The sequence below is a fragment of the Sparus aurata genome, chromosome 14 (genome assembly GCF_900880675.1).
Source record: "Sparus aurata chromosome 14, fSpaAur1.1, whole genome shotgun sequence".
In the NCBI taxonomy this organism is placed as follows: domain Eukaryota; kingdom Metazoa; phylum Chordata; class Actinopteri; order Spariformes; family Sparidae; genus Sparus; species Sparus aurata.
In genome coordinates, this window is record NC_044200.1 from 5,208,870 (window position 1) to 5,222,169 (window position 13,300).

Sequence of the window (13,300 nt, forward strand, 5' to 3'; positions counted from 1 at the left end):
CTGTCCAGTCACACCTTCATTTTTCCAGCTTTGTTGATCTTGTATAAATATAGCTTGGGTTCAGGAGCTAGTTAAAAATGAAAATCTTACTACGGCAGATACTATAAGAGAAGGCAGGTTTTGACCATCTAGATGCCACACATTCAAGGTATTTAAGATGCATTTGATTGACATAATGAACGCAACACACCATATGTTACCATTAATGATTTTGTCATTTAATCTTTAAAAAAATATTGCATTTATCAACAGTAAGAAAAAGGGCACTGCAGCAGAGTGTAACAATCCTGTGACAACAAAGACTGAATATAAAGCTCACACGATGAACTTTAAAAGACTTTTACCAAAAAGCATTTCGAAACAAGACTCAAGATGTCTTTCCGATTTTAGATCTAAATATACAAAATATTGTGTTGTGGTTTAATTAACAGAAATTCTGTGTGATCTGTGGTTGAATGGTTCTGTTGAAGGAATCTTCCTGGAGACAGCTGCCTTTTCTAGAGTTGGGTGTCCTTTAACTGCAAAAAAAAAGAAGAATGTTGATGTTGAAATAGCTGTGAAGTACCAGGTTTTGAACAAGAAGAAGAATGCATGATTTAAATGAGGTGATATCTCTGCTCCTGCTGTATGGATTTTGATCATTTTTGATCATTTTGATCCCCCTTAAATGTTATTTTTATTTTGGTGTGAAGACATGAATGGCCCCGATATACCCATCTTATAAATGTTGTTTCAAGAAGTTTCCGTGGGGATTTTATTCTACTCCAATCAAATTCTGATCTAACAGCTTCCTAATGTGCAATGCATGAGAGTCATAACTGTACAAGAGATATGTTCTATAATCATGGTCTCTACTGCCCTCTGCTGGACAATTTTGAATATATTATACGATATAAATACACTATAAATGTATTCTTAATTGTTTTCTGTATTGTGGTTACATTTCAATATGGCGTGGAAAATTCACGTCACAATCAAAAACATTTTAATCAGATACTGTCTTTATTGAACAGAAAGCTGAATAATAGCGCTTTTATCACGATTATCATTTAATTACGCATGCATTGAAGGAATACATATTATATTGTGAATTGTATTTCACTTTATGTCTTTTTAATTGTTTTTATTTAGGCATTTAAAATCTTCCATACATCTAATCTGATTATGGCAAGGGAATGAGATTCTGATCAAAATGACCACATGACCTTTCTTATGATATTTCTTAGTCCCATGATTCATGACACTTTTGTACTGTGGGTCATTGTGAACACTGAGGCTTCTCTTGGCCGATATTTGGCCAATACTATACACGGAAACACAGTGCAGAAAGAATGAAAGAAGTTTTCCTTACCACCATGCCTTTAATTTTGCCCTTGTGTTTTCCCAGAACATGCAGCATGGCATCATGGAGGGTCGGGAAGAAGATGGAGGTCTGAACGTCGTCGTCGAAGAACATGCAGCTGTGTAGTTTCTCAATGATGTACACTGTCAACCCGTGAGCGGCATGTTACGGGTTTTCACAGGCAGTATTTCATTAGAGATGTTCTGCTTTTAAAGTTATACCAAAGAAACTCACCATCACAGGAAACAATGTAAACATCCACATCAATACGGATGAAGTCTTTGAGTACCTGTAGAGAATACAGTCAGTTTTATATGAGTATTTTATTGTAATGAAAAATCTCACTTTTGTAAGAATGTTTCTGCTGGTCTCTTTATTCATTTGACCACCTTAGAGCAGCAGGGTGGTTTTGTCTGATGGCAAGCCTGTGTTAAGGTATTTGTCAAAAGGTAAACCCCTACTGATTTCCTGTCTATGACAGTGTTGTATTCAACATACTCTTACTTTTATTTCATATTTTCAATTTCCTTTTCTATGGATCTTCTCAAAACTGTCTCGGAGCTGTCTCCTTAGAAAGTTCTGCTGCAGTGGAAGGGGGACTTTACATTTCTAATTTTTGTTATTATTATTTTAGGAATAAACTACAGACCCCCAAACTGCAGCAACACAAAATCCATGGGAATGTTAGCACAGATTAGATTGCCAAGTGATTTTTGAGAAGTCTTAAACAGAACATGTCACAGTACTGAAGGATATCACCAAAATCAGAAAAAAAGAAGCTATTGAAGTTTAGCATTTTTTATCTTTCTTTGGAAGGCTTTTTTTCGTGAAACAGCAACAAGTGTGAAGCCTTATTTGATGCTGAAATAATGAATCAATAAGGTTATTAAAAGAAATGCTTAACGATTTGAATAATCCAGTTTTTATTTGCTTGTTTTTTTGGGCTAAAATATAAAAAATGTTACTGTTCCAGCTTACCAAATGGTAATGTTGGTTGGTTGTCTTACTCTTTTATGATAACAAACAGAATACCTTTTGTTTTTTGGACTGTTGATCACGCAACTTGAATATGGTGCCTTTGGATATTGGATAACATGCTTTTAACAAGCCTCAGATTTTTAACAGTGATATCCTGCCAGTCACTGTCACATTCTCAGCTTCATTGCTACAAGCATGTATTCAACTCCAGTATGTAGGAGCACCCTGAGTGACGGCTTACCATTTTGAGCCCCTTCAGTGCGGAGATGTCCAGGAAGGAGACGGCAGAGAAGTCCAGGATCAGGCTGTGGATGTCCACTCTGGGAACACCAATGTTCCCTGCAAGCTCAGCGTTCCAATCCACCCGGAAAGGAAGGTCCTTGAGGTCAGCGGGCAGATCCTTCATGTTCATGTCAGAGTCATCAGTCGGCTTGCTGAATAAATTCCTCAGGCCTTTCTGTTTGACAGATGTAGGAAAGGCAGCTTGAGGGTTTCGCCAAAAAACTCTGAATCACTCACCGGTGCAGTCATTTATAGTGTATTTGAGGTCTCACCTCAGTAATATCATCGCTGTTCGTCTGCAGCAGTTTCTCGATCTTTCTGAAAGCTTTGTTCCTTTTCCTCAAAACCCTCAGAGGGTTAAACCCAACCTGGAAAACCAAGTGTTTGCATTATGCTCATGCACATCTATTTTATGGGAACAGCAAACTGAAGCAAAACAGATGTGTCGCACGCACAGCTTCTACAAGCTTGTCCTTGAAGAACTCAATATTGGCGAAGAAGATAGGCGACGGTATCCTGAAGATCTTTACTCCCGTTGGTTCGACAATCTGAAGGGGAAAGCGTCATAATGAAACAAATGTGATTCAAAAATGGTTATGATGACACAAACTAAAACCATTCAGCTGTGTTATGTTTGGTTCTTTTGGCTGAAGATACTCACGTTCAGGTAATCTTTACGATCCCTGTAGAGGTCGGTCCCCGGGATGTTAGCCAGGACAGAACAGCGAGGGCTGGAAATAAATGAGGAGGGTTCAACAGAATAACTGGTCTGTGGAAATCAGAAGGTTGACTCTTTACAATCTTTAAAAATATATTTTAAAGTGTAAATACTAGCTAAATTAAAGTCCCCCTCACTTTCATTATTTGAGGTCAATTAATGAAAGTGTCCTTGCTGTGTAGCCACCATAATCAAGACGTGGTTAGTCCTGGGCTTTGTCTCTCAGACTGCCCTACAATACTGGGGAAGGTTGTTAGACTAGTATGCAGCCCGAGAGGAAATCCTGCAGAAATTACTCACGCTTTTCAGACTATATCATTTTTGTTTCATTTTCATGTCAATCTATGTAGTTAATATTATCAGAAGGGGGCGCTAGAATGGAACATCAATCAAAAGTAAGGAACTAAATGACAATGTTCTTAGTACATTAAGCATCAGGTCTCTGTCATGGAAAAAATGTATCACGTTTATTATTCTGAAAACTGATTTGGATTTAGGAAAAAAAAAGAAAAAAAAAACATACAATGGCTCCAGTGCACCCACCTCTGATGGGCCTCGGAACACTTGGAGCAGCTATAGTGAACATTTTAGCTTAAGAAAGAGTGTAAATTATGTATTTTCAAATCCGTCTGGGATCTCTGGGCTAGAGGAGACTTGGAACAAGCTGTATAGAGCCATTTTCTGTTTGGAGAATGCTGCTCCTCTTTTGCTGTGAGGCTCCAGGAATGCTCAAAGAATGCACTTTAAGAATATTACATCAGGTGTCATAAAATATAAGTATAATTACAACTGAGCCCTGAAGATGACAGTGAGCAGCTCCAGCCCCAAGCCCACCGCCAGACCAATATCCAGTCCCAGCAGGATGGCACCCAGACATGTTCCCACCCACACCACCTGCAGACAAACACCCGAGGTCAAACGTGGAAGGAGAATATACTGGGCCAAGTAAACACAGTGCATCTTAGCTTTGGCAGTGAAACTCAAGATATTTTGAACACCTACACATTCTGGTTTGTCCCGCCTCCACAAGTATGGGATTTCTCTGAACTGCATCAGCATTCCCTTCAGGTTGACGATGACCAGTGCCCCCAAGACAGACTGGAGTGAATATAAATATTAGGAATATGTATAAGGAATACAGCTTTCTTTAAGACTACAAGATGTAAAGCACAACATACGTGAATCAACACGACAGAAACATTTCAAACACTCTCCCTCCAGAAAATGAAAGTAAGCATCCTGGCAGGAGCCGTTACATCACAGAGGTGAGTCTCACCGTTGGAAGCGGCTCCAGCAGGAAGCCAAGTGCCACAGTCACAATCATCGCCATCATGGCTGAGATCAGCCCTGCGATCTGCATGTGTAAGTGAGTTAATGTTTCATTTCATAACATGCCACAGGTGTAATAGAAACCAGATTGTAAAGTGATATTACAATAAATCCTTTCTGAAACAAAAAATATATCTGCATCTAGTAAAAGTTTGTGACCCAGGAAACCGGATGCTCTCGATTGTTGAGGTTTTGTTGGTCTGACCTGGGTTCTGCCTCCTGAGCTCTCCTGCACGGCCGTCCTGGAGAGCGCCGTGCTGGCTGCGAACGACCTGAAGCTTGCACCAAATATGTTGCTAACCCCAAATGCAATAAGCTCCTGGGATGGAGAATGATGGAAAGTCAAGTTACCTCTCTGATTTTACAGGTTACCTTTTTTTTTTTTTTTTTTTTTACTTATATGACTCTGTTTGAACTGCTTTTATACACATCCAACCTTCAAATAAAAAGCAATATTCAGTGTTTATATTCAACTTTATATCTTCATAACAAAATCACGAGGAGCCTCAATTACATCCTTCCTTTGTATAAGTAACCGATAATTTTTTTTTTCCCATGCGAGTCAGGCAAGGACAGACAGAGCTGACTGTGTCAACCCACCTGATTTCCATCGATGGCGTAATCATGTTTGATAGAGTAGACTTTGGCCACGGAGAAGGCAACCGCAAACCCCACTATGGCTATAGGAAAGGCCTCCACAGCGCTGTCCTTGAACACATCCATATCAGGCGCGATGGGAGCCTCGTACCTGAAAGATGGCTGAGTCTTACTGGTGCATTTAAAGGACATGATTCATTTTCACCTTCTTATGTAAGATGTTGGGATATTTCGTAATTTTCTTGAGTATGCCAGTTGTGCTTCTATTCAACTTGAAGATCTTACATAAAAAACATATAATGCGCTCATAAAATATATGACCCTATGAATGATTAAACCAGCCTTTTTAGCGTCTGACTCCAGCAGTGTCTAAAGTGTCTTGGGGTAAGTGTCCCTTACTGAAGAAGGGTCAGGGTAAAGTAGTATTTTTCCACCACTGGATGGAAATTACCTGACAAAACAGAGGTGCAGAGGTGCACAAGGGGGGGGCAGGGGGGGCAGTCGCCCCCCCCCTCGTGGCCCAATTGTTGAAAAACGCGCACTAAAGTGCCCTCCTGAGAGCCAAAACGCGCGCTAAAGTGCCCTCCTGAGAGCCAAAACGCGCGCTAAAGTGCCCTCCTGAGAGCCAAAAAAGCGTGCCAAAGTGCCCTCTTGGTTGGCAAAACACACTAAACTGCCCCCTTGGCTGGTTAGAACATGATAAACTGCCCTCTTGGGAGCCAAAACACGGGCTAAAGTGCCCTCTTGGGAGCCAAAACGCACGCTAAAGTGCCCTCTTGGGAGCCAAAACGCACGCTAAAGTGCCCTTCTTTTCGCCCCTGCCCTTCAAAAAATCTGTGCACGCCACTGCGCCAGTCTACTGATATACGTGCAGAACTTGAAACTTACCCGCTGACCATTTTGCCAACAATGTCAACACCGTATCTGTCCTTGAAGTTGAGGCCATAGGAGGTCCCGCAAGCTATGACAGTCTGTGAATAGAAGATACACATAAAGGTTATCTTTGTTATCTTCTCTGTTATCTGATCTGGGTTTGATTCTTAACGAACACTTGATGACAAACTGCTCAAATCACAGGTTTAGGGCTACAACCAGCGAGGGTTTTGACCGCGTCGCCACACACTGATGGTGTTGGTGTTTTGCCAAACACACTTTGGCAAAACAAAGGCGTTAAATGTGTTATACTCAAGAAAATGGTAGTCGTGTAAAGCATTACGTGATTTGCAAGAAAAACTGTGCTGGAAGAATATCTTCCGGGAGGGTTTCTCTCACCATGACAACCTCTATGGGGATGGGAACGGGCAGCTTGGCTTTGTACATGTCATTCATCTCTTTCACGATGAACACTATGACCATGATGATAATGGACATCACCAGGTCGCAGATGTTGGTGGAGGTGATCTGGACGAAGATCTTCTCGAGGGTCTGTGCAAAAGAAGCAAAACGCACTACTCTGAGCATGATTAAGTCACATTAAGTTTTATGTCACACTTCAAGTAAGGCAAAGCTCCATCTGTATGAGGATGGGAAAGAAATCATAAAAAGGCCACAAAAATAAAAGTAAATGTATGCATATCCAGCCCTGATTGACAATAATTCATGTTCTTCTGAACTACTCATGAAATAATTGTCCCAGAAATACTAAGGCTGCTGCTGTAGAGCCAGCTCATTGGTTGAGTTACACCTCTGTGGACAATGCCAAAGAACCGTGGGCTTCTATAATGTTGCTGAAGTCAAGAGGTAAGACAGGAAGAAAAAAAATATTGCAAAGCTTAGGAAAAAAAGAAAAGAAAAATCAGTAACTTATAACTCATCCACGTTACATTGTCTGGATTTAACTGCATTTTGATATATACTGTATAACAGTGACACTTTGCCAACACCCCAGTTCAAAGGAGTGAATTTTGTTTGAAATGGCCCCTTGTGATTTGAGTTAACAGCCCATTAAAAGGTTTAAGACGACAGCTAACTAGCTACCTTGTTATGATTGCACTATGAAAAATTGTTACCATCTCTTTCTTGAGGAGAGAAACTACTGCTCAACAAACGCTTTTTCAGAGGATGCAAACAAATGCCGTGACAGTTTGCGTGCTAAAACATAAGCTTAATTTCCTACTTTAACAGGAATAAATCAATGTTTAGGGAAGTATAGAATATGCTTATTCACATTCTTGCCCTGAGTAAACCAACCAGTTAGCTTAGCTTAGCTTAGCATGAAAATCACGGATTAAACAAACAAGATGTTAGTGAATTTAAGTGAAGTTAGTGGTTAGCGTCACTTTTTGTCTTTTAGTTTTGTCATGTGCCTTGATGTCCCTGTCTTTACTCAACTTTTTTCTTGGATTCCTGTTCTCGCTTTGTTCCTTGTATACCTTGGTTGCCTTCTATATTTTGTTGATTTTTGGCCAACTTTTATTTGGATTTCTCCTTGTTTTATTTGTTTTTGCCTTTAGCCACCATGCGTCGCCCTGACCCGATCTGTCACGACCGCCAGTAAGTTTATTACAACTTACGGTGTCCACGTTTGGCTCCTCAACATTAAATTAAGAGCATATCCTTGACAGGTAGATGGATTTTGTTACCTTAAGACAGAGTCAGGCTACCTTTTTTCCCGTTTCCCATCCTTGTGCTAAGCTAAGCAAACTAACTGGCAGACAGTATTTACCACATATTCTTAAAGGTGGTATCGATCTTCTTCTATCGACTCTTGACAAGAAAATGTCTAAATACATTTCCAAAATGTAGGCCCAAACTCATCCTCTTAGAAATGTCCTGCTTAACGCAACATTGGCAGTGTGACTGAACCTTTTTTGGCTCCATTCACTTAAGTTTGTTCATTTTCTTTTCTACATTCAGATCACTTCATTTATTTAAAAAAAATGCACAGACAATAGCGACTTTCAGATCCATCCTGGACTTACATATATGATGGAGAGTGGTCCACTGATGCCTGGGACAACCAGCCCTAATACAAACTTGAGCTGGGACACGAGGATGTGGACAGCAGCTGCAGTGGTGAAGCCGGACACCAGAGTGTCAGACAGGTAAATGACAATAAAGCCCACCTGCAGGAGACCCATGGCAAGCTGCATGGGACAAAAAAAAAAGAGAGAAAGGAAGCTTGGTTGGAACATGCAGAATCGCTTGCATGGTATGGCAGGGTATGATACCATATGGTAAGGAGACTGGGACATTTACCTGGAAAATCCCTGTGAGGAAGGTCACAGAGGAGGCCACTAGGACTCTCTGCTGGGTCATGTTCAGGCCCTCAAAGCCAGGGAAGTTGGCGGACGGTCCGCCATCTGGGACCAGACGGGTCACCACAGCACCTATCATCAGGCTCAGGACTGGGAAGGAGCCTACATGAAGGTGGGTGTGAAAGGGTGGCAAGATTGTTAAGCCTTATCATATCCAATCTAATCTTCTTGTGTTGACGTCCATAAATTCCAAACAGGCCTCTTTCATCTATATGTTTATGGAGACGGTTTACACAAGAAAAATATGTCGAAATTGTGATAGTTGAATTTACATCAAACGGAACGTCAAGTAAAAAATTATATATATATATGTATATATATTATAGTGACTCAGCATTGCATGACATACCTATAGATATGTGTCTGGAAGAACCAAGGAAGAAGTATGTTAGCATGGGGAAGAAAGCCGTGTAGAGGCCGTAGCTCGGAGGCAGCGAGGCCAGCATAGAGAAGGCCAGTCCTGAGAGAGACCACAACAAAACAACAGAAGGAAGATTTAGCCTAATGGATACTTTTTTTTATCAGGGTTGCGCTTGACTGAAACTAGTATCTGGTACAGACAATGTGCTTTTATGTACAAGTATCAACTGAATAGAATATGTCAGTATCTGTACTTGTGATGAAGGAAAATATTGTATCCATTCATATTTATAAAAAACTTTATTGTAAAATCATGGTTTCAGGTTTTCATGAGGCTGTTCTGTAAATAATTTTCAAATAAATATTTAAGATGAACAATTTAATGTTAGCCCTGCCCACTTCTGGTTTAAGCACCACCCATTTTCACAATAAGCCCCCCACCCCCCCCCCCCCACCCCCCCCCCCCCCCCCCCCACCCCCCCACCCCCCCCCCCCCCCCCCACCCAGAGCATAGGTACGGGTAATTTAGTCGGCTGAACAGACAGAAATACACAAGAGATGATGGTGTACTCGCTCGTCCCCACTTTCCAAATATGTCTTGAAAAAAGAATGAAACTATCAAAAAAGTGTAAACGACCAGTGTTCTACCACATCCATCCATTGGCTGTAACCGCTTTATCCCTTTTATGGGGTGGCGGGTTTGCTGGAGCCAATCCCAGCCGCCTCCAGGCGAGGGCAGGGTGCCCCCTGGACAAGTCGCCAGCTCATCACAGGGTCCTCACAGGAGCAGTTTGGGGTTCAGTATCTTGCTCAAGGACACTTCGACATGCAGCTCAGCTCGGCCCAGCCCGGAGCCGAGATTTGTAGGTATATGGTCATAAACCACAGTATTATAAGCCTATCTCGTTTTTAACAAATGTCATGTCAATAGTTGTTTGGGGATATTTCAGAGACAGACTGGCTGACCAAAACTGTCAAATCCCTCATGGTTTGGATTTATTGGTTGGTTGAGTTCCTGTTTTATTTTGAAATTGTAACCTCCTGCGTCTTGTTGTTACTTTGTCATCCTCGGTCCCTCCTGTTCTGTCCCTTTCCTTTTTCCTGTACTTGTTGCATCTTGAGCTGTTGTAACAAGTGAATTTCCCCGCTGTGGGATAAATAAAGCCCATCTAATCCATCTAATCTGATCTGTGTTACTTTGCTCCTCCACACTGATTGATCCCACACCTGTCTCACATCAGTCTCGTTAGCTCTGCCTGGCTCCCGTTATCTCTCCAGCCGCCCCTCATCCACTTGTTAGCTCAGTTTGTATTCAAGCCTGTGTTGTTCTCTTAGTGTTTGTTGGTTCGTCTGTTCAGTTCTGAGGTGTCTGGAGGACAACACATTCTGACTTACTTAAGTTAGATTCAATCATGACGGACCCACTTAGTTTGAATTCAGTCATGACCAATTGATTTTCATTGTGTGAATAGAAATCCAGGAGGTAGCTTCCAACTGTAAGGGTCAAAGGTAACAGATGATTAAGTGCTTAGCTAAGTTTGACCTGCATGCCAAATAATAAGAGATGACTAAGCACAGATAGAACCCCTTTGTCTTCTGTTAAGTAATTTGGCAAGGGAACCAATCAGAAGAAGTGGGTGACTTTGAGGAGAGACTCGTACAAAAGGCCCTGACAGAAGGAACGGGGGGTGGCATTTGGAAAAAACCTTGTAAGAGCACAGGCTGAGGTTTTGATGGAGCAGAGGACAAGCATTTTGGCATTGTTTTGTCCACAGATTTGAAAATATCAGAATGCGGCCGCTTCTGATCCCGGACTCAAGGCATTAGATTTTGTTTAAATAAAGATCGCTCTATTTTCCACCCGGCCTTGCCTCCGCAGTATCCTTTATTATCGAACTACACGCCGACACCTTTGAAGAGGGAAGCCCAGACACATCAGTTCTCATCCTAAAATCACTGTTGTCAACGTGCCTTCATCCTGTGTTCCTGAGTTTTTTTGCTCCATGTGTTCTGCATTTGTTCCCCTCGGATTTATGGTTCATTCAGGTTTTTGTTTTTGTTTGACGGTTAAGTTATCTGGATCAGCTTTTTGTTACCTGCCTTTTTTGTTTGATCTCATTTGGGATTTGGGATCTTTCGACTGGGCTTCAGCTTGTTGTTGTGAGTCTGTCTGCTTCCATGTCCGCATCTGTTTTTATATACCCACTGGATATGCCGCCAGCATTGCTAAAATACTGTATACAGTTTATGGCATAAAATGTCCTTCAAAAAAGTACATGATAAAAAAATCAATTGTCTCGATATTGTTATTACTTATGAATAGTTTATATTGTGTTTAGCACCTTTTTGTCATTTTCAGTAGGGGCTCATAATGAACACACATGCTATAGTATGTCTTTGCTCTCATATTTTCTGCATTAATTAAGTTTGCAGATGACACCACAGTTGTGGGACTCCTTTCTGAGGGTGGTGAGTCTGCCTACAGGGCTGAGGTGGAGCAGCTGACTGGGTGGTGCAGGGACAATAACCTGGTCCTTAACACCACCAAGACGAAGAGGCTGATTACAGACTTCCAAAGGAAGAAAATGGAAAGCATCCAGCCACTGTGCATCAGCGGGGACTATGTGGAGAGGGTCTCTGACTTCAGGTTCCTGGGCATCCAGATTGAGGAGGACCTGTCGCGCAGTGCGACACCTCAGTGACCACCAAGAAGGCACAGCAGAGACTTTACTCTCTGAGACTCCTCAGAAAGAACCATCTGTCACAAAAACGGCTTGTGTCATTCTATCGCTGCTCAATAGAGAGTGTGTTGACATACTGCGTGTGTGTGTGGTATGTCAGCTGCACAGCAGCAGAGAGGAAAGCACTCCAGAGGGTCACCGCCACCGCCAAGAAGATCACAGGCTGCTCTCAGTGAGTGACAATAAAGATCTATCTATATATCTATTCAGTGCAGAAAATCCCTTCAAGTTCATATGCAGTGTTTCTAAGTCACCTCTTTACTTTCTTAGACAGTATTCTGTCAATGCAAATCCTGTGACGATCACTACAGTGAACGCGAGAGGTGGTCTGGATGATAGATGCATGGATAAGCCTGTGGTCCGTGCCAAAATTTTCTCATGGAACTACGGCCACGATATCTTCATAAAGTTAGCCAGTCGCATTGGTCGCTTTGGATGTACGAAAAACAATTCGACCCCTCAGCCTCGCACTCAGGCCCTCTGTTTCCTGCTCCTCACCTTGCATAATGGCCACCAGTCCGGTGCTGATTCCAGACACCACATCACCCAGCAGCCACTCTTTAACTCTGTAGATCCTCATCCAGCCGATGATGGGCAGAAGGGAGAGCACTGCCTTCTTGGCACGTGTTGAATCACAGCTGGATTTCAAGGAAAATAAAAAGGCTCATGCTCTTTGTCTACTCAAGTTTTTGCAACATTCAAGAACTTAGCTGAGACACAATTTCATTGAACCCCTTTCAGACACTTATTTTGTACATTAAAATAAAAGACCACAAAGTGATCTCTTCACTTACGTCACACACTCTTTCAGGTGGTCAAGCATTGTTTTGCGCACCCTGTGGACTTTCTCATGATCTTCAGCAAAGCTGTCCTCAGAGTACACAGGTCTGGCCACCGCATATTGTTTCCTCAAAGTTGCCATCCTCACGCCGAAGGTGTTTGAGGGGTCTAATCCCAGTACAATCTGAAAGGTTCTGGAGAAAGATCCCTAAAAGAACCTTTGTCTGTCGCAACCTCGCACAGTGCAGTGCATCTCTTTATCTTATCTGTGATCTGACATCAATGCCATCACTATGTCTGCTATGTCTTAACTCTGTTCAATCATTAACACATGCATACTTATGATTCATTGTGTTTATATGCCATTATGTTTATTGTTTCCCACCGTTAAGCTGTGTTTGTGGATGAGCGAAAGAGAGAGTAAAATATTGAGATTCAGAGTTTTCAGTGTTTGCATTGAAGGAGCTAAATGTTAGAATTTTAATCTAAAAGATAAAGTGTTAGCCCTGGAGCAGCGGGTTCAGGCAGGGACAGGAGATGCGCAAAGCGGGAGAGGAGTGGAAAAAGGAGTGGGCATCAGTCAGCGCCCACCTCTGGAGGCCTGAGCAGGGATTATCTGGCTGACCCAGAGGGGAGGCAGGAGCCAAACCAAGCAAGAAAACTACATTCCTACTGTATTGTCTGTCTTCACACTGGCCTCTGTCGGCCTAAGGGACTATGATCAGTCAATGATTGGCCGCTAAGGCAGGTTTTGGTGCTCCCTTTACCAGCTCCATTTCTGGTTTTAGGACTTTTAATTTAACTAACCTAACTTTACAGCTGAGTCTTTCCTGAGGAGATAACAGCGAGCATAAAATGTGTTCATCTCATGCGGCGGCGTGGCCTCACACGTGATGGGGTTCCTCCTGTTTTTGTA

The 13,300-nt window shown here is 42.1% G+C and overlaps 1 protein-coding gene across 1 annotated transcript; it reads right to left on the minus strand.

Moving 5' to 3' along the window:
* Positions 1-196: 196 nt before the first annotated feature.
* Positions 197-12,665, minus strand: LOC115595354 (chloride anion exchanger-like). Its single transcript, XM_030439732.1, has 19 exons — positions 12,399-12,665; positions 12,103-12,242; positions 8,853-8,963; positions 8,445-8,605; positions 8,168-8,332; positions 6,519-6,671; positions 6,135-6,217; positions 5,250-5,397; positions 4,855-4,968; positions 4,597-4,674; positions 4,323-4,418; positions 4,108-4,214; positions 3,264-3,333; positions 3,058-3,150; positions 2,875-2,970; positions 2,562-2,777; positions 1,577-1,631; positions 1,352-1,485; positions 197-518 (listed from the first exon to the last, which is right to left on the minus strand). Exons 1-19 carry the CDS (start codon positions 12,524-12,526, stop codon positions 498-500), a joined length of 2,169 nt encoding a protein of 722 aa, XP_030295592.1. The 5' UTR covers positions 12,527-12,665; the 3' UTR covers positions 197-497.
* Between the last annotated feature and the right edge of the window lie 635 nt (positions 12,666-13,300).

What these genes read in the sequence shown, in the direction of transcription:
- LOC115595354 (XM_030439732.1), bottom strand. Translation starts at nt 12,526, where the DNA reads ATGGCAACTTTGAGGAAACAATATGCGGTGGCCAGACCTGTGTACTCT. An exon ending in CACCTGAAAGAGTGTGTGAC is followed by an intron (nt 12,243 to 12,398) that starts GTAAGTGAAGAG and finishes CTTGAAATCCAG; the next exon opens with CTGTGATTCAACACGTGCCA. An exon ending in ATCGTAAAGATTACCTGAAC is followed by an intron (nt 3,151 to 3,263) that starts GTGAGTATCTTC and finishes TTTCCCCTTCAG; the next exon opens with ATTGTCGAACCAACGGGAGT.